Below are 26,481 nucleotides of genomic sequence, written 5' to 3' on the forward strand. Positions count from 1 at the left end.
ACTACATATGGACTCCCCCCATCAGTCCCTGTCTCCAAGGGGCTGTCCGCTACAATATTCAGGTCTCTCACTCCTCTGCCAAATACCGCGCAGAAAACCAGCGCTGCCGACACAGCACTTCTCCCAGTTTCTGCATATATTTACAGCCTACGGACAGATTAACATGTGTGTTACCGTATGCGCCTATATGGAAACGCAATGTTTGCTCAGGGCTTTGAGCATACATTCCTGCATGCATGTGTTATGTGTGTGTATTGAGAACACCCTGTGCAACACATAAAATATTAAAAGGTGAAGATGGAGATGTCCGTGTGCTGGGATTGGCTGGGGGCATGTCATGATCCTCAGCAGGGCTATGAGCTGTGATAATGGTTGTCTGGCCCACCCACTCATTACTTCCATGTTCACCCCCCCCACCACTATCATCCTTGTTTTCCCACTGAGAAAATGACCTTCAAGCCTGAAACGATTTCTCCTCCTGATTGCGCGAGGGGAGTATTCTCTAGATGTATAGCAAGGACCAAACAGCTTTGAGTTGTTGCTGCGCACCAATTCTGATTTCAGAGGATTTCATAGCTGAGTGGACACTGATGTCCTCGTGTCAGCTATAATGGGACCACTTTCCTTTCATGCAAATTGATCTGAGAAAGTAGAGCTAAGAGGCTGTCAGTACAGAGAGAGGGATAAAATCTATAAACTGTTTTCAAAGATTTTCTTTGGAAGAAGAACAAAAAGAGGTTATCACAAAACATTTCAACTCACCACAATGATTAAGGTCACAGGTCCAATGAAGCTCCAGATGAAATGGTTATCAACCCTCAGCCAGCATCTAAAGGGTGCAAAAGAGGAAATTATCTTATTGCCAAAACACAGTTGTGCCTCATCGATCAGGTCCCAGCAGAGCCGGCTGCATGATACACCACAGCAACAGAATAGAGACTCCTCTGACCACAGAGAAGAAAACCCGACCTTGAGGGAGCGCTGGCCCCGTGCCATGAGAAGCTGCAGTCTAAAAGCCAGCAGTTATTGGACTCATGACTTCACGGTCTATAAATGCGGGATGTCTGACTGTGTGTATACCTTAGAGTCTGAACAGTAAACAATGTATTGTAGACAGTTCAAGAATGAATGGTACTTGTGTCTGTGTTTATCACCAGGAAACAGAAACGAAGTGAAGACTACAGCCATAAAATAGAGTTTGAAAAAACGTTAGCCTAAATTCCATAAATTAGAGGATTGCAGACTTACAAATCATAAAACGTGCTGCTTGGATGAAGACCAGCAGAGGAAGTGCATACACTTTTAACTGACAAGGGCGGCAATTATCCACATGCAAAGAATAAAAAACCCAGCAGGCTGGTGCAGCTAGCTAGCGCGTTCATTAAGGTTGCAGCTTTGCTCACAGCCTCACAGAAATGTACACCCCGTCACAGCTGCGACAGGGTGTGCATTTACCAAGGGGCAGAGGTTCACCACTCTTTGGGATATTAATATCATTAGCACACATGCATGCTGATGGGGAGAAGGGAAGACTAATGTTCCTCATTTTATTCAACAAAATAGGAATCCCTTCAAAGATGTCACACTTACGCCCGCTGGGTGCCATAGCCTCTGTAGTCGATGGCGGCTGAGATTCCCACAACCACAGCCGGGATGAGGTACCCAGAGATGTAATAGTACTTCCTGCGCGAGAACTCGCTCTCAAACACCTCGACCAGCATGAGGTACAGCTGCACACCCTCCAGACACATCCAGGCGAACGCAGCCAGGAAGCAGAAGTGGAGAACGCCGGCAATGATGGAGCACACCAGCTGACAGGAACAAACATGCAGACATTACACTCAAATGTAAGAGGTTGTTCAAAGGGATAGAGGAATCTGACTTTTCCTTTTATTTTAAAAGCTCAATAAATGGCGACAGTAGCCCAGATTAGTAAGATCTGTACAGGATCAATTAGTGGGTCTACTGACCCAATCAATATTTCTGATTGGATCTAATGATTACATGTAATGTGAAAGGGGTTGCTTAAGGTTTAGCTGAAGCAGCAGGCAGCTGTTGACAGCAAATAACCTTTGATAACCAACTGTGCACTACCTGCCTGGAACACAGACAAACAGCTTTAGCTACCAAACAGCCAAATATTTCCCTCAGGAGTTTGTAGAGACAAAATCAGAGCTAAAGGAGAGTGAATATGGGCCTTACATTCATCAGGTGGGCAGAAACACTGCAGTGCTACACATGAATGTTAATGTTACTGGGTTTCTGCTGGGCGTGTAGAAAGGCTTACACCTTTATAAGGTGATAGAGTGGCAATGTTTAAATGTATTTATATCACCACTAGTTCTCAGAAATGACATTACAGTATATATGTAAATAATATATATTTGGTAAAAATGTTAGTGTTAGACATTATTGAGCAAATTAAAATGGGTATCTTACATTTCACTAAATTAGCTTAGCTAAGCTAATAATAATAATAGTAGTAAAAAAAACTGTATACATATATTTATAAAATCATCAATACAATGGTCCTTAGAATCCACACTGTGAAACAAAGCTTTGTTCAAAGCCATATCTTTTTATTTTAAGTTTTACTAAAGATGCAAAAGTGTTCAAAGACCTAAATAATGCAGGAGAACTGTATATTAGGTAATGTATGGAATATTTGGTATATGGTAAAATAGTGAAGCTTTAGAAACCCTTCCCCCCAAGTACATCCCGAGTTTGAACATTTTACTCAGAGTCAGCATTATAGATTCATTGAAGTGTTGGAACTATAAAGATAGAGTATTTATATGTGGAATTTAAATATAATGTGGATTGTATGCTAACCTAACAGCCACTGAATGTACCTTTGGCTCTGTCATGTTGATGCCCACGAGGTAGACGAGCTCGCCGATGAACAGGTTGAGGCAGAGGTTTTTGTGGATGGTGTTGCGGTCGCTTTGTAGACCTCTGAAGAAGCAGAATGTGAAGAGGCTGATGGCAAGGCAGACGAGAGACACAGCGATACCCATCCGGGTGATAACGGTGAGCAGAAGATCATGGACGCTTCCTTCCCCCTAAAGAGAATGAGACACATTGTCTGAGAACAGAAGCAGGTTTTGCATGCTGTGTTCCTCCTGTTCAAAAAAACCCATTAAAATGTCCCTTTCTAAGATTTGGTGCAAAATCCAGTTCCTGTGAGTTAGACAAAAGATGTAGATTTCTTTCAAAGTTACAGTCTTTCTGTGTGGTAACAATGTTTCACTGTTGCAATGGGGATACAAAAACAGTTAATTCTGTACAAAAAAGACATAACTTTAGAAGATATGCACTCAATTTGAGCAACTCAGACACCGTTGGTGCCTTATATTAGATCCAGCGACCCTAATCCTTTACCCTGATCCTACCTGATGACATTTGGCACTAAAAGAATGAACACGCTTTGATCGCATGATGGCCATGTGGCAGAAAGCATCAGTTTTAAAAACGACCACAATTACCACGTGATTGAACGTCCACATGTTGGTTCTCATTTGAGGTGAAATCATACATTTTAAACTGAGCCTGTTTCAAGATGGGCAGCAGGCAAATGTGAAAATAGCAAACCTGACCATACAATTGGCACTCAAGGACATGGTGGCACGAAAGTGAGGCAATTCCTCCTGTGATATCCGTAATTTTATTGAGGGCAGAAGTTGCAGTTGAGGTGATGTGCAGGGAATTGGTGTGAGGCTAAGCCTTTCCTCGGGGCTCTGGTTTCGAGCTGTGGTTAAGGTTGAGGTTAAGACAGATGACAGGGACAGAGTTCATGAAATGGGACGTATTATTAAAAGAACCACAAACTTATCCTTCACATTTATTACTGGCTAGGTCCCCGCCACACATGCTATTTATCATGTAATTGGATTGTAATTGCATTTCTCTACCAAATGGATCCTACACCACTTCAAGCGGGGTGGAAACACAAGTTAAATCGGAGGTTATACTGCGCTTTATGATTCTCAGGAACATATGCATGGAGGAATAATAGACACGGACCATAGGTAAAATATAATTACCTCTGATAATGGTATCGCTCTTCCTATCCTGATCCACAATCTCGCTCTTTTAAAGTGACAGCACGCTTCCTATTCCCCACCTCCTCCCCCACCATTACCTTCTCCTCCAGCAATAATCTAATTATCTCCACTGAAATGCCATTCTTGCTCTTCGCCGTGTGCACATATCTGTCAGCGAGACGGAAGAACAACCAACTGAGACAGGAAAATAGACCCTGCGAACCACAAGGAGTGGGCCACTTACCACGTTTCCCCGATGAGCCATGAGGATGGCGAAGTTGGTCAAGTGACTGCAGGAGCAAGTGGTGTGGCTCTTGTTGGTGTGCAGCAGTTTACAGCCCTGAGTGGACCAGTATCCCATCATGCTGCGCTCTGAGTAATTCCAGAAGGAACAATTGGGGTTGTGGTAGTGTATCTTCTACAAAACGCAAACACAGAGAGAGAGAGAGAGAGAGAGAGAGAGAGAGAGAGAGAGAGAGAGAGAGAGAGACGATTAAACATATATGAACATGTGCTGCAATATGCATGATTGTACACATATATCTCTAGCTGTAAGAAACAGGAAGTCAGTGTACCTGATGCGCTAACAACATTATTTAAATACAATCTATGGTTGGAATAAAATGATACAGATAAAGAAATATGTTTATATGTTGAGATGTTGGAGGTTTTGGCAAATTCCAAGCACAGAAGAAGCACGACTTGCATCTCTACCTCTACTACTATCACCACCTGTACTGTAACACCGGCATAATATAGATGACTTCTCTTTACTCAAACAGTTTTTCTATAACAATGATCTATCAAAAGGCTTCATTCGCCCTTCACTTCAACAGTTTGTGCAGCTGTTTGAGCTCTACAGTGTGGTCTGGGTGAGTCCCAGGAGAAGGCTTACATCCAGGTGCTCCAGTGTGAAGATCACGGGGTCTGCCACAAACACACGGCTGGACTCCTTGGTGATAGAAGCCGACAGGATGTGGGAGTTGACGGTGAGGGAGATGTTGCGTTTGCTCAGGTCCCCCATTCCCCTCAGTGTGGCGTTCTCGGTGCTGAGGAACTGACCCAGGTGTTTGTAGAGAACGAATACCAGCTTCGCCACACCTGCAACAAAACAATCATCAGACATGCATACAGCAGCATGAATCACAAAAAAAGGATGTGTTCATTCATTGATTTTGTAGTCATGGGCAAAATATTAAAGAAATACTTTCAACTTGTCATAACAATGATTCCATGTTTTATTTCTCACCATTTTTGCTGTTGACCTTGACTGTGTTGGAGGAAAGCCGTAGAGACGCTCCACCCTTGCTTGTCTGAGGAAACCTGAAGTCTTGCACCTGACCGTCGGTGCTTAACACATACACATCCAACACTGAGAGATGGTAGAACGTGAGGGGAATGAGAAAGAGATAGAAAAAGAGGGATGTATTACTCATTGGGAATCATCTCAAAAGCGATACGTAGCGATACGTGGTGTTTACCAGAGCTCCCCTAATTCTGAGCAGGGTGTGTGTATAAGACTCAAGGTAACAGAATCTTATATTATAGTCCAGACCCCATAGAGTGTCATTTACTTAAAGGACCATGTCGCTAAGCTGTTAGTTGGCATTGTGAAAGCCTCCGAGGCAGGAACTAAAAGATAAAATGACAACAAGGGCAGTGATAGAGGATGAGCAAATGCAAGCATGCAGCCTACTGCAGCATGAATGTCAAATATTCATAGGATCAAAAATATCATTGAGCTTTTACTTTTACTTTTTTCTCCCCTGTGGGTTCAGATAACTCTGGGCTCGACAAGCAAATCTCTGAAAATCCTCCAAATTCCAGCAGCCCCTTTCTCCGGCATGCCGGCTGCCGGGTGGTGTTCCCTTTGATGTGTGAAATTACTGAGGGGTCAGGAGGACACACGTATCAGCACACTCCCTCCCATCAGAAACGGCCTCACTTCCTCAGATAGATGGCTTCTGACAGTCGGAGACGAGGAATTGTCTCTGGTTGCACCCCTCCTCAGTATAGTTTCTACTTCTCTTTCCCTCCCCTCTTCTTGCCCTTGTTGTATGCCTCGAGGTGCCGTTTTTTTTTCTTTCTTCGACAAACTGCTAATTAGGAGCAACAATAATTTTCACATTTTTTTCCAAGTCTTGAAGGAAGGTTAGGTAAGCTGTTCTCGGAGATTGTGTGTTTCTTCATATGGCTGTTTTCATGTTTTTCTGCTGGAATATTATCTCTAATATGCAGATAAGCAAGAGCTTGAGAAGCTCATAAAAACTGCCTGATGCGGTGATTAAGTGTCCAATATACAGCATATTACACAATGTATTAATCAGTGCTTTTGGAAGAGACACAGCGACTAGTCCTTATCAGCTTAGCTAACTACCACTTAATGGGAAAGGCTTGGAGAGAACTGATAGAGTGCCGTGTGAATGGAACAATGCTATTCAAACGGTTTCTTTGTTTTCCCCAAGAGGTCTGGACAGTTTATCTTTCAGCTCACATTCAATGAGGTGACTTTACTATGCAAAGCAAAAATATAAAAAATCAATGAGGTATAAGACAAAAGGGTGAGTAGGAGACCATAACCATAGCAACGAAGAGCTATGAGCATAAGTATGACAGTCTACACAAAACAGCCTTAATGAATGAGACCATGTTGCTAATAAACTGCCTGTCAGGGCATATTTTTCTTGTTGTTCTTTTAAAGAGATTGATCACGGCCCAAAAATAATAAATAAGGATTAGCATCACAATTGTGACTGACAGAAATGTTCCTGTTATTTTTTTGTTTTATAGATGTTAGAGAAGGACTTACTGATATTCTCTGCGGGTACTTTAACTATCGCTGGCTCAATCAGGTTTTCAGCAAGGACAAATGCCCCTTCCTCAAGGGTATCCAGTAGCATGGTGGCGGCGTGCGATTGTTCCGTGGAATTCATGTCTTTCCAGGATTTCAGAGCTTCCGGCCTCAGGAGGTTGTCAACAGTGTCCACGATTGCCTGTATCCATGGAGACAAGTGAAATGTCAGCTCGCTGTTTCCTCCGATCATAACTTCAGTTTAATAACAAAGAGCAGGATTGGGCAGCAAATAACAGAAAGGGCATGCATGGCTAACAGTGACAGTAGCAACAAGGACTGACACTGAAATATCAACATCACTCTGACTGAGGGTTCAAGGAAGACAAGGGTAACTAAAATAACAATGATGATAAAAAATGCAGTATGTTTTATTTAATATTCTGTTTATAAAAAAAAAGGCTTAATCAAAGGAAACCTCTTTTGGACCACTTTATTGAATAATGTAAAAGTGCTTGAGGGGATGTAAAATACAAACCAAATGTTTTGCTTTTCTCTTTATTGAATGAAGCTGCCTACAAAGCTTCTTTCTCAGTTCTTTATTTTTAAGAAGGTATTTTCCAAACAATTACCACCATAAATCCCAGTGTTATTTCCCTAACCGGATCTACCCATAATGCCCTTGAACACTTTTCTCCTGGAGGAAAGTGGGCATTATCATGTAATCCATGTCCAGAGTGGCAGTTTGAGTCAAGATGGGGGGAACATTTCTGCTTGTTTTCAATGGAAATCCTTTCATTTCCTGCTTTATGATAAGCAGTAAGTAAGCAAAACATTCCACCAAACCCACACAAGTATCATATGTTGATAAAACAGGAGTTTCCTTTGACCCTGGAAGAGTTCATGACTCCTGCCTGACACAACAGCCCAACCTCAATTTCCCAAATCCCACCAAACACAGACAGTTTTACAAAGATTCAGAATCTAGCTCAACCCCTGGTATAAATCAGAGTGACAATTTAACCATAGGTGCCATTAACCACAGCAAGGCCCACCACAATAACGGTAATTAACCACAACAAGCCCTGCTCACTGTACCAATTAGTCACAGCTGTGATTATCCAAAACACTAATTGACCACAGACAGGATTATCCGTTTGCCTGAAATAACAAGAAAGGAAATCAACCAAAGTATGCACCACTATATGATTAACCACAACATTTACCCACTGAGCTCATATTAAGCACAGCCATGATGACTGTTTCCAGACGCAGGGCTCTCAGCGTGTCTTAATATCTCGTCCAGAGCACATAAATCAATCTCTATGGCCCTGACCTTGCAGGCCACTGGAAGCCTGTGAGCTGTGACTATGATGGGAGTAAGTGTCCATGTGTGTGTGTGTGTGTGTGTGTGTGTGTGTGTGTGTGTGTGTGTGTGTGTGTGTGTGTGTGTGTGTGTGTGTGTGTGTGTGTGTGTGTGTGTGTGTGTGTGTGTGTGTGTGTGTGTGTGTGTGTGTGTGTGTGTGTGTGTGTGTGTGTGTGTGTGCGTGCGCAGGAGAGAGAACAGTGGCTATTATAGGGTAGGAGCCATTACAAGAGACAGATACTAAAAAAAAAACTCCCCCGGTGAGCTATCCTCAAAGGAGCCATGAAACCGAAAGGGGGAATAAAATCTTGTCTCTAATTTGTGAAGCACCGGAAGAATCGGTGTATGGACTGACTCCTCTTTAATTCTCGCCCTGGTGGAGGTCACTTTGCAAATCACAGGGGCGCTACCTGAGGAGCTACCATAACTCGCTGTATAGATAGTGAAATGAGCTTGGCTAACAAGCCATCGCTGTCTAAGGGCTACAACCTATTATGAACATAACAGTTACACAAGAACTAGCAGTAAAGCTAGCAGATCTGTGAGGCTGTACTTGAACTTGAATGTTAACATTAGCCTTAAAACTATTACGATGCAACGTTTGCCAGGTGTAAAGTTCAGCGCTTAGTGGGATAGCAGGTTAACATTGATAATTAGAAATGCACACAAGGTTAAAATGAGGCAGATGGTACATTTAGCAATTTGGACAAATTCAAATTGAGACCAAATGATAGAGTTTAGGGGATCACCAAAGTTATGGCAATTCATCCTTAGGAGGAACGTGAATGCCTAAATGTTATGCAAATCCATCAGATAGCTGTTGAGACATTTTTCTTAAAGGGTAACCTACACATCTGTTTACAGGTCTTGAGATGATGTTTGTGGTTCAGCTGCCTTGATTTTGAGATATTCTTCAAACTGTCTCACAATGTTACAGGAGTCCAATGCTAAATCCCTGTCTTTTTAAACCACACATTCCAACCTCATGGGGCCTCAACATGAAAAGCGAGGGGATCAACAAAGTCATTAGGATTGATTCTCTGGGCATCATGAATGTCTGTAGAAAAATGTGCTGGCAGTCCATTCTACGGTTATAGAGATATTTCATTCTGGATCAAAGTGGTCTGGGCCTAGAGATAGACTGGCCGACAAGACCTTCCATAGAGCTATGCTGCTCGCACTGCTAAAAATATATTCGTAGGGAAATGTAATGTCTTTTTCTCTCAGTAAAATAAGACCCTCACACTTTTAGGGGCCCCCATGAGCCACTGACAGAAACAAAATCTGTTCATTTGTATAATGCCATGCAAGGCATCTTCTCCCCAGTGTTTACACCATGCCCTTGTCTTTCAGCAAAACCTAACCGAGGAAATATTTCTCAGCACAGCTAAACGTCTAGGGGAAAGACTAAAAATTAGAATTGAACACAAACATATTAATGGACTCAGAAATTAATCTCACAGATAGCACACGGCTGCACCAGGTGGAGGAGATTTTTTTGTTTGTTATGGGGACAAGGGAGACTAGGAATTGTACATTATAAGCAAGTGAAAATTGAGCACACTGCCACTTTGATCACACTTCTGGCTGACAGGGAGGTGCAATTACGACCGTGGGAAGGCAATTATTCACACAATGTATGAAGAGTCGACAAGAGAGATAAAAAGAGTGGGGGATGAGGAAAAGGAGGAGAAATAAAAAAAGAAGGAAAGATTTACAAGTGATAGCACGCAGAGGAGGGGAAACAGGGTAAAGACGGAGTGATATTGACAGTGGTGTCCTCAGTTGGACAGAATGAAGGGTGAACAGATAACCGAGTCAGAGGAGGAAGCAGCTACATCTTGTACAAGCAGGTCACCAGGCACAAACTGTAACAAGACAATCAAGGACACGGAGACAGACACTGCTGCATGCTGTTGGTAAGGTATTAGGGATCGGGGTACAAAAGCAACACGGAAAGCCTGCAGTAGTAGTTATACCTTCATGTACGCCCTGCATGTCTTCTCTCTTTTTTGAAGCTTTTCCACAAAACAAGAGGATCAAGCACAAAAGACAGATTGTAGAAAGAGGTGGTAAGAACACAGGAAGCATTAAGTCATGCCACTTACCATAACATACAGAAGTAATGAAAAGAAGAAAAGGCACAGGTCTATAAACTACAACCTTGAAATGCCCCGACGGCTATAAATGTTTTCCGGGGAATTCTAAATATGAATATGTATATTAGTGAGGGGAAGAGATGAGAAATGCACAGCTATGTAGGGAAAATGCTGAGACTAGATTCTGATGCTCCCAATTAGTGATGCTTTAAAATAAATGGAAAGATAACATATGTGTGATGAGGCCATTTGTATTTCATGGCATGGAGATAGATTACTTTATATTAAAACCCTTTGTTTGTATCTTGGGATTAAATACATCTCCATCTCCTACCTAATTGAGTCCAACCGAAGAAAATCACATACAGTGGCTTTCACACAGAATTGGAAAACAAAGAGATAACATTTTATTATATATTACAACCTTTACATAATAAACACCTCCTGGAAACACTCACACAGGAAAATAGTTCTTCAACCGAAACAAGTTGCTGCCATTTGCACCACCATTTACCACTTGTTGCTTTGTGGGAAAGGGCTGCATGACACGAAAAGGACCATATCATTGTTTAAAGTGGACCTATCATGCTATATTTGAAACATATATTGTAGGGCCATACCTATACAAAACATGTCTGTGAAGTTTTTTTTTCAAAATACCAAACAGTTCACTCATTGTAGCCATGCCTCATACTGCTCAAACCCCTCTTTTGAAGCCCTGTTAGAGAAACGCGGATCTTGTGTCCTTAGCTTGAAAAAAAGAAAAGAAGAGGAGGCGGAGCTAATGCCTGATCAGAATTCTACCGGAGATAAAGTTAAATCCTCCTGTGATAAAACGCCATCCTGTTTAAACCACGTCAAGGATTATTTCTGAAATAGTATGGAGCTCAAATGCTTTTTCTCTTGCAGGTTTATCACCAGGTGAGTTCCTTTTTTTATTTCCTGCTTTTTAAACACATGTGCTCTACACAGTACAGGTTAGCTCTGAGTGTTAGCGAGGCTTGCTAATGTAAACAAAGACGAGATTACATCCAAAACACGTCAGGCATTGTTTCTGATAGCAACTTTCTGTGGGTCCGCTGCCGATTTGACGTCAGTTCGGATGGAATCTGTATCCGCTCGTTGTACACCCGTTTTTAAAAGATTTGGATACGGAGGAAAAGAGAGAGGGTTTTATTTTCTGATGCTGCGTGAGTTCCCCGACGCACCGGGGACACACATATGTATAAAAGACATCACAAAGTGCATTTTGCATGATAGGTCCCCTTTAAGCTACTTCAGTACAAATCATGAACGTGTGATTTGTCGTTAACACAACAAAACTAGCTAATGTCCTTTAACTGTTGTCAATGTTGCTTGTCATCAGTCAATCACAAGCCTGATTTTTTTATTTTGATGTACACCTCAGTTGGAAACCTGTTCTGATTTTAAAAAACAATGTAGGTGTCTTGAACATAAAGCCACAAAACAGGGGCATCATTCTGGTGCAAATAACCTTGTTTACAGAGCAACTGATGTCTAGAAAGTCTGAATAACAATGTCATTTTTCAATCTGTCACTCATCTCTCCATGGGACTGCCTGCAGCTGAGAGCTGTAAGTACGTCTTGGGCCTACTCCTTTCCTGACGAGCGAGGAAGCAGTTCCACACTTGTCAGCAATGAAGAGTTATTCTTTGTGTTGTAAGGGGGCTCATGGCATTAGCTTCTTTAAGGTACAACTGCCAGGTGAGCCTGGGTTTCTAAAGCCGGTAATTACTAGGGAGCTGTAGAGGAATGAGATCCCCTCAGGGCTAGACCTGCCTTCCTAGCCCCCTCACCCGAGACTCTGCGTGTCCATGAATGTGTGTGAGTGCATGCATGCATGTGTTTTGTGTGTATTAGTAGGTGTCCTGCTAATGACGTCCTGAATCATGCTGACAGAGTTGGGGGGGAAAGGGTGACAGTGCCAATGCGAGACATGAATTGCACAGTACCTTGTTGAAGCTGCGCCCAGCTGAGTCTTTCTCGCTGGGTCTGAGCTCCTGCAGCTGAGCATCCAGGATATCCACGAGCTGCTCCATCAGACGCACCGAGGAGCTGACGTCTCCGGCAAACACCGGGCCCTGTGTGTGCCGTGCCAGCTCATTGGCTAAATTAGCAGCATTTTCGCCACTCCGAATCTAAAAACAGCAACAAGGGAAAACAGGCGGGTGTCAGAGAAGCAGGCCTGAGATGCTTCTGCAAGCTGAAATAATGTATCCCGCATAGCATACACCCGGAGAATCACAACCCATTGCTTGTTCAGGAGGAAAGAAAGGCTGAATATAAACACAATGACGCATGTTTATCGCGGAACGTAATGGCATGACTGTAACACACAAGCTGAAGAAAAGAAAAGAAAAATCTGAATCAATAAGCTGTCAGTGTTTCCTCATCGGTGATCAGTGTTTTCATAGCTGTTATTTTACAGCCCTCCTGCATGCCTTGACTTAGCTTTGACCCAATTCCATACTAAATCTATAGAGTATATACCGTATACTTATCTCCATGCTATAAAGCTTTTTGAACTTTGTATACAAGAAATCAATACATGCAAGCATCAATCAAAATGTGACTTTGGACTTGCACTGCCGATTAAACTTCACGAGGAGAAAGCTAATGCAGCGTTCATGTCATTTCATACAGACAACGGCTACGAGTGACTGAGTGGGAGCAACATGCATGCCACATATCAGTATATCTCCCACTTAGAGAAAATAACATAACAGTTTGTATAATGGCTGCAAAACCACCATATTATATATATATATATATATATATAATAATTCAATGCCATTTCTAATAGAATCAATATATTCAATCATACACATTATGTATCTGCTTTCACTTGAGTATGAGAAAATAAGTTTAGAAAAAATATCTAACCAAGGCTAATATTTATCTTGTGTCACTACTAGACTATCAATGTATAAAACCACCTCAGAATATTACTGGGCATTTCTAAATTGGAATAAAGTGTAGGTTTTACCCTTATTCTCAATGTGGCAACACGACATGTTTGCAGTTAATGGGTTTTCAGACATATCATATTGAAGCTCTAACACAATTTAGTGTTTTGCATTTGCGAGAAGCTTCTATGTACACAAATTGTGTCATAAAACACACTCAAACATTAAGCTGATTTCCTGTGGCTACGGCTGGTTTCTTTAATATGCTATACTTCAAAAACCTATAATTAGTAATTGTGGCAATGGCAGCTACTACAAGCCCTCTCTGAACCTCCTGCAGGTGCAAAGTGTTTTTCAGGTGGAGAGAAATCTCCTCAGAATACAATATGTTGTGTGTTTGTGTTGCATTACGGTCTGTTCAGGCTACTGACATCGTTATCTGTGTGCGTCTTCATTAGATTTCTACCTGCATGACTGTTGAACTTCAAAGCAGATGAGTCAGAAAAGAAAGAAGCTCTGGCTCTTTGATTCTCAGATACTGACGGCAGAACATAGCATGTACTCTTAAAAGCTAATTTATTTTTGCCATCACACTTATAAGCTACACTTTAAAAAAAAAAAGGCTTTTCATCTTATTTACTAGTATTCGGAAAGAGAAAGAAAGAAAGAAAGAAAGCAAAAGGGTCAAAAATTGCCACTAGATGTTTTATGTTTTGGCTTGTAACATGTTTTTTGCTGCTATATTTTGTAACTGACACATTGCTGTTTTACCTTTTGTGCCACTTGAGTCACCCAGTGGGAGGTGCAGTTGCTGAGGTCTGGTCCTTTGGAGCACCAGGCCCCTGCCACAGTGCAGAGGAAGGAGGCGATGCCTGCAGTAACACAGAATAAACACAACAGTTGGAGGGAAGCCAAAACCTTTGCTCAGATGCAGTTCCTCCCGCTGATCCCTCATTCATACAGACTCTCTGGTGCAGGAAACTAACTGTTTAGCAGAAGCAACCACTTCCAAACAATTTGAAAGGGCTGCAGGCTTTGTACAGTCTACAAAAACAGAAAAAGACGTAGGAGGCATACTAAAACATTATCAGGTTCCTACATTGCTTGTACAAAAGTGGCAAACAAAGCTCTGTTATTGAATGTAAACATTTCAGTATTGTAAATGTATATGCCATGCATGTCAACATATTCCTAATGAACGCCACTTCACTGACAACAGTGACAACATACATTATACAAACTAAGAATCGTTCCCTTTTCACCCCCACAATCAAAACATTGTCTCTTTTTCCCTTTCATCCCACAATAGCCCTGCTTTTTCTGTTGACAGTCATGTCAGTCTCTGAGATGAGGTGTTAAGGTAACTTGTGAGGGATTCCTTTGTGAGCATCATTGTCAACTGAACTGGTACAACAGCACAATGATCCCCTTAATGCTGGCTTCCTATACTCGCAGAAGAAATTATAATGTGAGAAATAACTAGGAACACACTGTCTGAATGTAATTAAGACACAATGTAGACATTGGATCTTGGCGGCGCTTTTTAATTCATAACTTCCTAAATTATATCCATTAACTTCATTGGTTTCTGTGCTCTGCTAGGAGGGAAATGAGGCAGAGTCAGAACAGATAGATCCGCGCACCAAATAGCCCCTGTTTGAGGGATTTTGTTACGCTGTAATAGGGAAATGGGATTTTTCTCTGTCCCTGTGCTCTTATAGGGTTTCAAAATTACACACAAACAGGAGCAGCTTTACCATTTTTTCAGGGAAGTGACAAGGCTCTAATCATGCTATATTATAGTTTAAAATCTGACATGCCCACTGGGTAAAATGTCATATACTTAATAGATTGATGCAATGGAAATAACCATATTCTTTGAAGCTTTCTTCCTGATCAGTAGGCTGAGAGTGTGATTATGTAGTAATAGCTAGACTAGCAAAGACACGTGAACCTGATTGTACAATCAAATGCTTTTGACCTTTTGCATTTCCTTATTCTTAGAAAACCAGAAAACCATGTAACTACATTTTTATGTTTTTGTTCACAATACTATTTCTGAAAATGACACAACTAGCATCCTGCAGAGAGAACATCTGGGGGGGGGGGGAAAGATTTAGAAAATCAAAACAAATATTTTCCCCATTTGCTGTTGGGTTTCTTTGGAAGTTTGTCCTTGTCAGATGTGAGGGTCCAAGGACAGAGGGTGTCATATTCATATTCTGTACAAACTGTAAAGTCCACTGAGGCAAATGTAAAATGTATGATATCGGGCTACATAAATAAACTTTGATTGATTGATATTAGAATTCACTGTAAATGTAATGGGGGGCCTACCTTTGGTCCCTTTAGGACAGGGCCTCTCCACAGTGCTCCCAGTGTGGGTCTGGGGCCAGTCGATGGCTCTCCTCCGGGTGTCCTCACAGAAGCGCCTGGGTGTCGGTGGCAGCTCAGCGACGGTGGGTTCTGCTGTGCTTGATCCACTTTTGTCCTCAAACGGGTCCCTCCCATCTCTTGGATCTGCTCCTGCTTCAGTGGTGTCGCCCTGCCCCTTCATGGTGGACGCGGCCGTGGTGCTGATGACGGTGGTCTTGCTTATGGATGGCGAGATGGAGAAATCTTCACTGGTTGGCACTGGAGAGAGAAAGAGTGTAGATGTTAGGTCTTGAGTCATAAATGTCCTTTTACCTGAGCTGCCATCGTTTCTAGCAATGGAGTCCCGTGGCTCGTTGGCACTGAGTTACTGCTGCCCATGATTTCTGGAAATAAAAAGCTTCATGCAGCTTTCACCCGTAACTCCACCTCTTTTTTGTTCCTTCACTAAAAATGCAAGGCAAACCTGCCAACACCAAACATCTATCTCTTGCTATTTTTAGTTTTCACAAGGCCATAAATAAGACAAGCAGTGTTGGTGGGGCATCCTTTGACAAAAGCAGTGATTTCCTTCCAACAGAGTCAGTGGGCTGATTAAATGTCAACAATGAAGATAAAGCCTGTCTGCATTTGACTTGTTTCTGCCTAGTTTATCTCTGTCACTTTAATAAAGCTGCTGTGCTGAAGGAGAACTGCAGTGCTCCAGGCAAAAACATACATCAGCAATAATGTGATTCCACTATATTCAATCCACGCCCACCCTGCGAAGCAAATCTATATGTGAATGTGCACATGCTAGTGTGCAAGTGCATTTGTGTTTGCTCCATTGCTCAGGTGTGTTTCTGCTTAAGACCACTGCGTCCGCAACAGATGTATAGCCACTGCAAAGAGCCTGGAGATAACTAGGAAATGAGAGCAGGAATAGGAAATCTATCAATTGTATACAGTATGAATAGCCGATATAAATAAAAAAAGAAAACATGATGAATGTGTATGGGTATGTGTGTCTATATGGATATGGTAGACTCCTATATTAATCATTATACGTTTTCAGCCACAACCACCTGATTGTATTTAGAGATAAAAGCAGCTCCTCACAATGAGGTCTGACTTTGTGAAAGGCCCTATAGTGTTGTCTTCACGTTCCCTTGGTGCTTCTAGGAAAATGCAATATCATGCTATCTGACACTCCATCATCAGACAAATATCTCCATTTCCTGAGAGAGAGCGGTGACAAAGCCCACATTTCACGTTTCACACTAATCAGCCAGTCAGGGGAACCTTTGCTTTTTCATTTCAGTGAAATATCTGAGTTTATTACAAAGCTGATAGTTGGCGATGTAGTCAGGAGGCCACGTCAGGGAGGTAGCAGTATTTCTGTGATGCTCACTGTAGGAAGATAAACTGCAAAGCTCCCTGTGGTGCCGGCTGAGTTGTGACATTTCACTCAATGACCTTTACTCCTGTCAGGAGCTCTAATTACCTTACACTCAGTCATTGTGTGTCTGTTATCCACCCGTTCACAGCGCAGCATGGCAGCAAAAGTAACAGCTGACATGTGCGGTTAACTTGGGCAGACTGTCTTGAAGTGTTCGGTGAGCCCCCGCAGGTTTGAAGGTATCACAATTACTCCCAGGAAACAAGGGAAATTAAGAAACCGGACCGCTGACAATTAGAAATGTCTTGTTATATCTCTTAGTGGACAGGATCACCGTTGCCTTTTATTTAGAAGTAATATCAGATAAAAGATGTAATACTTTATTTATATTTTAACATAAATTAGTTGAAAGGAATTTGCCATATAGAAGTACGCTAAAACACTTTTTTCCCTAAACATAACTTGCTATTTAAAAAAGAAAATGTTCCACATATATTATGTATACCCTTTGAAGCTTTTTTATTGACTCAGGAAAAGAGAGATGATTCATGGGCTGAATCTTTTGATTCAATATTCAGGTATAATGCAATAAAAGGGCAAGTGTAATTAGGTTTGAGAATATTAAACCTCTCCATACCTGAGCAAACTTCTGCTTTCCACAGGCTGATATGCGCCCTAATATGCAGATGCCTGAAACAACTTTCTTGCGTCAACTGATTAACCTGCTCCTGAAACCATATTGCTCCAACTCATGAGTCCAAAGCCCTCTGCCACCCACACACACTTGATCACAAATTATCATACAGCACAGAGACATATTCTGTTCAGTGTTTCTTTGTCATTTCTGAAAAAGCTTTTTAATAGCCGTAATTATCATCAGCAATTCAAACAATTCAGAGAAAAGCTTGGATTATTACGTACAATATAAAGAAAAATATGTGTCCACATCTACATGTTAGTGCTGCAACAAATTACTATTATAATTTTCAATTAATCTGACCATTAATTTCCTTATAGACTGTGTATAGTACAAAGAAAACCTGGATTTTTTATTTCACTATTTTCTGATATATAAGCGACCAAATAATGAATGTATTATCTGAGATATTTGGCAGAGTAGTCTAATATATATAATTGTGCAGTCCTAATTCACTTTATCTAAAGAAGATTGTATTTAAAAATCATATTTAAACTATATTTTAGTCATTTCATTCTACTAAACATTAAGTTGTTTTCAAATGTTTCACTCCGTCAGTCAGATTCATGAATTCATATCGCTTTAATAATAAGGGGTTTTAAGATGGCCACCGAATCATTATTATTTTTTTTGTAATCAAAGACAAGATACAATCTTTGTTGATATTTACAGTCTAGGGTTATCAGAGAGTAATTATGAAGGACATCGAGAACATCACATAAAAAAACATACTCATTTAATATTACATCAAGCAATGTGCTTGTCAGATGTTGAATCATTTGCGGGTTTATTTTGATGTCTCTGCAGCATACGTGCTACAATTTTCTTTTGATTGTGGAGAGCACATTCCCCTCCAGTAAGAGCGCCGTGTCCTCTGATAGCACTCAACCAAGAGAGGGCTGCACCAATTAGCTGCCATTTCTCTCAAGAGGCAGTGAAGTCACTCTTTATGGGCAATATGACACCAGAGGCATACTGACGCCATATGCTGAATAATACCTCTTGTAAATAATAGAAGAGTTGGAGATTGAAGATTTGACAAATGGCTGTCACCGAAGTCTAAACCAGTGTGTAAAATTAAACAGAGCTTAAAAAAATTAAAACCATTATGCAAGATCATCAATCAAGATATCAGAGATGAAGTAGAATTAGATTCATTACTTTATAGGCCCCCAGAGTAATATAAGTATCTGCGAGAGAGTGAGGATGACAAAACAATATTAAACCAGAATCAGATGATCAGAGATGTAGATATTATATTTTTCCTTGCTTTTGCGGCTTACTCTGCAACACTAAAAGAGGCTTTCCCTATTTAAAATCACACATACAGTCAAAAGCAGTTAGAATTACAAACGGCAGAATAAATGCATCATAAGCTGCCTAATACCGACTATTACGGAAGAGCAATGACAAGTCCCAACCAAATCAAGTGGTTTTTAATTGGTTTAAAAATGTAAAGATGAATCACATACAAGGCTAATCCACCAAGTACAATGACAAATAGACACTTATAGTTGTAAGGCAAAATCAAATAGGCAGTGCTCAGTCAAAAGAATATCTCTACAGCAGGGTTTGTTTGCACTGAAGAAAAGGCTGAAAGCAATAAATGTGTGCCGCAGTCCTCTTTTCTTGCCCTTGAAAGTTAGCTTTCGTCAAAGTGAGAAGCACCTGATTCAGCTGCATACTATCTAACCCATATGAAAAGGTGACCAAAATGAAAACGAAAATGTGGTCAATGCACCGTGAACTGGAAATTCAAGAATAAAAATAAAAGGTAGGCATACAGCACGACAAATGTAAGGATGTAGCCAGCTGCTAGTTAGCTTAGCTTCGCACATGGACTGGACAACGGAGAGGCACGATAGCCTGGCTCTGTCCAAAGATAATACAAGTCATCAAGCTCATTTAAGCACCTCTAAAGCTCACACACTTAAATTGTAATAGTAAAAATGTGATGTTTCCATTTAAAGGGTTATCATACACCAAACAACCATGACGTTGTGCTAACAAAAACAATCACTTCCAGGTAGCCAGGTATTTCTGTTGTAGTTTTAAACGTAACTTTAACATTTAAAGATATTTAGTTAAACATTGTGGTCCGATCTTTCTGACGTTCCTGCCATTGTTATTGTATGTGCAATGCAGACTTGCTAGCCTATGGAATGAACATATATCCCAAAATGGCCTAGACTTTTGCTTTACCCAAACCAATGGGGTGTTGCCACGCTGTCAGTCCTAATATACCATAATGAGTAAGACATGTGTGCCTCCATGTGTGTGGGGCTTCATATATCTTTATTCATTGTGCATTTAAGCTTGACTCAGTAACAAGACCGTCTCAGAGGAGAGGATCTGTGTGTGAGCTACAGTTGGTCTTGTTTGTCTCTTTACCTCTGGTAATTAATGACAGAGAAACTGGTCCCTGAAGACATGAATTTTACATTAGGCTGTTAAATGTGCTCATGCTGTTCTGCTTCATCCAACCCTACGTGACAGGAGCATTCGGCTTGGCATGGAAGGTAAAAGGCCACAATGCAATTCAGCCGTAGTTGTCTACCCAATGCTGTGGAATATGTCTTTATTTCTGCTTAATGGAAAAACTCAAGGCATCGATAAATTGTTTCAGGGCCTCACTGCTTTTTTGACACTTGTTCTTTAAAGAGCACTAGACGGAAAAAGCTCTGCCGGACATATCCTATATCCTGTGTCTGTGCAGGGTAATTTATGATGCCTGAAACTGAGTACTGGGGAGCAGCCGAAACAGAGCAGTCACAACTAGATGGTCTGAGTCAGAGGAAGGCTCACAATAAAGACCCATGCATGCAGACATGAAGATATATGTGCAGACAGAAATACACTCTGGGCAAAAACATTTCAAACATCACTGTCGTCTACACATATAATGTAGACTTAAACAATTTTCTGCTATAATCTTGTCGGGGTTGATACAGACTGAGAATAACAAGTAGAGCTATATTGCAAATCTCCTGACTCCCTTACCTTAGCCTTTATTCCTGTAACCGAACATCATGCTTCAGAGGTGGAACACAGGCTTAGTGCATGAGACATCTATAAATGTCCTCTGTCTTGACGGCCCACTCGGGGGCGTACAGGGATATAAAAGCATACCAAAGAACATCAAGATGCTCAGCTGGGTTTAGTCACAAAATGGCTGCGCAAAAAAAAAAAAAAAAAACACACCAGCTTTGTAATGATAGCTATCTATCATGTGGCATGCAGGATATGAAATAGTACTTTTGCTTGACATTTTAATTCAGCTCTGAGCCCACTTGTGCTCACTGCTTCCAGATTAAGCCGAGTGGCTAAGCCTTTCGGACAAAGCCATTCATTTTATGCCTCTCGTCTTTAAGGCTTCCGATCAATGCTACCTCAAATACAAATTAATTTTCTCCTCTCTCTCCTTGTTAGTTTGAAATGCTCTCGGCAATTGCCAACTGCCTTGATTAGTTTTTCTGAATCCATTGGACTGAAATCAGTTAATGATTTTGCACATCACAGAGAATACATTAACGGTGTCCCTTTCAGTTGTGTAACGGCGGCGCTTTGGTGTGCTTTCTATTGGCATGCACCTCATTCAGAAAGACCTCTGAGAAGGTGGACTCTCTAGGTATTGATCATTGCTGTTTTGTGTTCACAATGAATTAACAGAGGGTAGACATTTTCTTTAAATGCGTGTGAATTGTCTGCAACAATACGCTGAAAGATCAATACGGGTAAAGATCCTAGCTAATCACTTCAACCAGGGCCAGAAATAAGAAACCCAAAATGCTACAAACACTCTACACAAGGTAAAGAAAAATTCCGCCAAGTTGCTAAGGTCAACTATTTTCTGCTTTGATCACTTTCTCAAACTCTCTTAATATAAACCCCTAATCCTGCCGGCACTTCAGCACCCCTCTAGGATGAGCACTACAGTGAAGGTTGATGCTTCTGACAGAAAAGGACACGGACGCTCGTTGTGTTACATGAGTTCTACAAAGGAGAGAAATGCAGCGGGTTTGGTGTTCGAGGTAACTTCTCTCTGTGGTCGATGAATCTTAATGGGCACAATTAATTTTCTTTACGCCTCGAAGGCCCCTCAGTTTCAGAGAGAGACATTATTTCAGCACCATTAGATTACTCTGCAGAATAGGTTGTTTAATTCAACACCATATCATGGGCAGCAATACATCTTAATAGCTACAAAGTAAAGAAGTTAAAGGTGTAGATCCAGACAAAAAGAAGATGCTAATAAGCAAGAACAAATTATTTTCAAGTGCCATTCAAAAAATGGTGGCGTGCTGCCGTTGGCCTTGCCACCATGAGATGCCCCCTCTCCTTCTTGAGCTCACAACATTTAAAAATGTTCCCATGTAACACACTTAATGATGCACAGTGACAAGTTCTGCTGCAAGGACGCATTTCTGATTGGATCCCAATAGCAAAACAGCGAAAGGATACGGGTATTTAGGATAATGAGTGAAATCAACAACTATGTTCTGTTGGGTTCCTTCATTAAACGCGCAGTTCATGAAGCAAGTGGCAACTCTGCGCCTATGTGGAATTTATGTTTACTGAGGCATTACAGTAGCTGAGAGAGCACATTAAACCCTTCATTGAAAATACTCTGTGATGGCCACTTTCCTCCTCTCCCTGAGCCTCTTTTGAGACAAGGAGGGTAATTATGATAATTCACTTGTTAATTACATTTACATACATCAGGACGTGAACAGTTGAGCAGGCAGTTTGCATGCATGGAGAACTCATTAAACTTTTGAGTATTTTCATATCTCCTCCAACATACTCTAAATGGAGGCTAGGGTTGTTCAGCAGAACAGGCGTAAAGTTGTACCCCCTCCACCCCCACCCCGTGGGTGTCGAGTTATCATGCTGGGGAGATTCCAGGGAACGGCAGGAATACAAACAGACTTGTTGACAAGAGGCCAGAGTTCAGGAGCACACAGCCGCCATTGAGACATCAATGTTAACCCCCCCTTCAGCAGCTCAGGTCAGGACTCAAATTTCCCCCCGGCAACCCCTCCCGAATATCCAGAAGTTAAAATCATAATTTAATCCAGACCAGTGCTCAGGGGCAACATGAGCTTCTAGCGTAACGAGACTTCGGGTCAAGATCCTGATTTCCCCATTTCACACAGGAGACATGGCCCGGCTCTGTGGGATAAGGCGGCTGCCGTCAGGTAATTAGGCCTATTACCATCTTAATGCAAGGTCTCTGTCTGATGACACATATGTCACCTCTCAGCACTTCACAGATTCATTTAAGCTCTCTAACTGCCTGACAAGATTCTTCACTGTAATTGATCTCTCTTTTTACGGCTACTCTTGTGCGCTGATTCACCATGTGGTACACAACTCACACACACTTCGGCCTGGTACTTTCAAATATCATGCTACAATAGGATGGCTATTATCTCCTGATTTATTGTTAAAAAAAAAAATGAAGTAGCCATGGTAACACAATTTAAAGTCCCAAGGCAATGGGAAGAGGATGACCTTAGTCAGACTGTGAACAATACTTCACAAATGTATTCCCGGTATTTCATATTTATATTCACAATGGTTTCGGGTAAAGCCTGAGATTAAAGAATTTGATAAGGTCCAAGCTTCAGCTGGTGAGAGTGCCTCAGCTTGCCTCATGGTAATAAAGAAACGGGTTTCTGAAGAGGCGCAACCCTTCTGGGAGCTATCCCTCATTCCAAGATGAATTTGTAATTTCTGTCTGCAAATGAGCCCTTTCCCCAAGACTAACACAACCCTTTTTTCTTTATCACACCTGAATTGCATCCAAAATTAAAAGGCAGCCATCTGTGATATGACTAGCTGTAACCAAACAATAGACAAAAGAGAATAATTAAACAAAAAAAATGGAGCAGCTCTCACTTTCAGCAGGATCCGGAGGCCCGAAGTCCAGGTCGTAGCGCAAGATGTAAAAGTTATTCCACACATATAGCTGGTTGTCCCTGGGGTTGTAATCCACAGCAGTGATGTACTGGTACTGGTTGGGGAAGAGGATGTCGATGTACTCGCCCTGGCTTATCTTGGTGTTGTAGATGTAATCAATTTGGCTCTTGCTGGCCTCGCTCTCGTTCTCTTCGTAGGTCGAGCGGACCACGTGCAGCACGCCACACACCATGAAGGCGTTGGAGGCCGAGCGCTTGTCGTACGCCGTGTCCCATGTGGCCTCGAAGCGGAGAGTGTACGGGTTCAGCTGGCTCACCACAATGCGCCCATTGTTCTGTTCCGTGGCGTAGATTACCCACAAGCCCCTTTCGTCTACTGCCAGGTCAATGTCCGTCTTGCCACCCCAGCGGTAAGGCGAGGTGTCGTGATAGTTGGCATTGTTAACGATAGCCTCGCCACTTTTGATGCGTGTGCGCAGGTCAAACTTGACAATGTTGCGAGTGCGTTCTTTGTTAAAGAAGATGGCGCCATCGTAGGCCACAAAGCCTGTCCCATCAACACGGTGCGGCAGTTTATAGGTGGTTGTCTGGCGACCGTTTTTGAAGTCTTCCAGAGAGACGTACTCGATGAGCGTGTCAGTGCGGTATGGTGTCCAGGGCATGAAGAAGACTTTATCACCGGCCTGCAGAGGGTCTCTGCACCACGAGCCCGCTTGCTGCTCTGCCTCAAACAGGAAGGTGGCGTCTCCTATGCCCTTCAGAGTCCCGGGACAAATGAAAACTAGTGGCAGAGAAGAGAGTAAAACAAAATACAGTAAGGAAAAAGTATTTCAGATACATGAAACACATTTGACACGCATCATTCCTGCTGCTGTACAACTCAAGTGCAGGATAAGAAAGATCAGGGGTTGTGAATTTGGAGGAATGTTTTAACAAGTGCTTTTATGCTACTGCTAATGAATAGGGAAAAAAGAAAATAAGTGAATGTGTGCGTCAACGTGAACTTGCATCTCAAGCGTCTGCTGCTACATCCTAACAGGGACAAAACAACATAAAATGGGAACAAAAAGGGTAAAGATCCTGCAAATGAAAGACATGGGAAAGGGGAGGAGTAGAGTTCACACTTCCTTTTTTTAAATACCAGTCTGTCTCTGACGCCAAATGCACATGAACAGCTGGGTATATGGACACACTACACATGCATACTAACATGACTGGGGTCATAAACCAAAATGAAAAGGGAACAGACTTCACATCTTGTGATAAGAGTGAACAAAAGGTTGTCAATGGTGGTGGCGGCAGCAAAGCAGAGGTCAAATGAAAGTGGAGGTTGGGAAATAGATCGAACAACAGTGGTAAAGGATTTTCACTACTTCTGTGGCAAAAGACAGGAGTAATCACTGATGGGTGAGGGAGGCCATGGCAAGGATACAGTTTAGACCATTTTAAATGAATTGGTTCTGGATAAAAAGGAACGGAGTGAATTCTTGTTTTCATTTCACTTTTTTTTTGTATTCTTTGCCAATCTCACTCAGCCATCATTGCTATTTCACATCACGTGCTATGGGTGCAGCAGAAGTTGGGCCAAGCAGGACTATGCCAAATAAGAATAGCTAACACAACTACTCATTCTTCAAGGGTTCACACAGTGCTAGGCAAGAGTCCCTGGAACAAATCAACACCCAACAGTTGGCGTTTTCTTTCACATTGCGCGAAAAGAATCTACTTTCCATGACCGTGGATGTCATATGAAATTCTGTTTGGGAATGCATTTGTGCTCCATGGGTGCAACAAATCCTCCTATGGGTTTAGCATTTGACAGTAGAGGCAATCAGGAGGGGGAGGAGACGTGAGGGGAGCTGTACTCAACACCACAGAACAAGGAGCCAGAGGGGGAAGGGGGGGACCAGACCACTCATTTACCTTTTTTCTCCACTTCTATTTCAGGCATTGGAAAAGAAAGCAAAAAAGAGTGCAAAAGGGAGAGAAAGGTTATCACGAGTCAACTACCAGGTACAAAGAGAAGAATTAGCTGGAGGATATGACCATGAGATGAACTGCAGGGCTGTTTTGGGAAAAAGAGCTAGCGGAAAAAAAGCGTTTGTTAGTGAAACAGCCTCTCATCCTAGGATATAAAAACAGACAAGTTATGGTTGGAGACAAGCTATGTGCAATGATTTCCAGCGCATTAAACTTTTCATTCCTACTGTCTTTAACTGCCAAGAAAGTACTGCATTGGCCGATGTTAAAGCAGAAGAAAATCCTCTAAAAATGCTTCTCCTAAGAGGTAATATTTAGATGGATAACATTCTTAGTCAAACATCACAGGAGTTATCATTGGCATGGATTGACTGAGGGTGGAATTTGTTCAAACTTTATAAACATAAATTAAAACTTGATTCCATATTTGCTCGCCCACACGCGTAAAACATGACACGGCGCTAATGTTACAGACCAAACTCTTAAATGAGCCAAGGAGAGAGCACATGAGAAGACTGATGAGCAGTCGGCCTAATATGGAGTTTCTTTACTGGACTGTTCAAGCTGCTGGTAGAGGAGGAAAGGCTGGAGACAATATAGTGTGAAAGATTAGAAGTAAAAAAAAAGAGAGTGCCGAGGTTAGTCAGGGGGGGGGGGAACGAGACAGGAGGTGAACGGGAGGTCTGTTTGAAAGAAGAGAAAAAGAGGTGAATATTTCGGGAAATGTTTACAATTCATAAATTTAACTACTAAGTACTTTCACAGGCAGGAGTGACGCCTAAAGCTGCTTTTATAAACTACCCTTTTAAAGGTAGATTAACTCAAATCAGATACCATAGACAGAGTTTATAATAGTGTCGGATTTAAATAACTCTGCAGTACATTTAATTATACCAGGTTCACAGC

General features: G+C 41.7%; 1 protein-coding gene across 12 annotated transcripts in view; it reads right to left on the reverse strand.

The window, feature by feature from the left end:
- LOC117461984 (adhesion G protein-coupled receptor L2-like) overlaps positions 1-26,481 on the reverse strand; it is a 135,255-nt gene that overhangs the window by 12,088 nt on the left and 96,686 nt on the right. For 10 of the 12 annotated variants that reach the window (XM_071206445.1, XM_071206444.1, XM_034103992.2 and 7 more), the window contains 12 exons: positions 23,576-24,376; positions 15,564-15,860; positions 13,998-14,098; positions 12,273-12,458; positions 10,180-10,218; positions 6,853-7,036; positions 5,293-5,415; positions 4,939-5,144; positions 4,288-4,461; positions 2,853-3,062; positions 1,591-1,811; positions 763-829 (listed from right to left, as the gene is read on the reverse strand). In XM_071206445.1, coding sequence (XP_071062546.1) covers positions 763-829; positions 1,591-1,811; positions 2,853-3,062; positions 4,288-4,461; positions 4,939-5,144; positions 5,293-5,415; positions 6,853-7,036; positions 10,180-10,218; positions 12,273-12,458; positions 13,998-14,098; positions 15,564-15,860; positions 23,576-24,376 — 2,609 coding nt within the window. The remainder of the gene's footprint in view (positions 1-762; positions 830-1,590; positions 1,812-2,852; positions 3,063-4,287; positions 4,462-4,938; positions 5,145-5,292; positions 5,416-6,852; positions 7,037-10,179; positions 10,219-12,272; positions 12,459-13,997; positions 14,099-15,563; positions 15,861-23,575; positions 24,377-26,481) is intronic. The other 2 variants (XM_034103994.2, XM_034103990.2) reach the window with 1 other exon arrangement.

This window comes from Pseudochaenichthys georgianus, chromosome 17 (genome assembly GCF_902827115.2).
Source record: "Pseudochaenichthys georgianus chromosome 17, fPseGeo1.2, whole genome shotgun sequence".
Classification (NCBI taxonomy): domain Eukaryota; kingdom Metazoa; phylum Chordata; class Actinopteri; order Perciformes; family Channichthyidae; genus Pseudochaenichthys; species Pseudochaenichthys georgianus.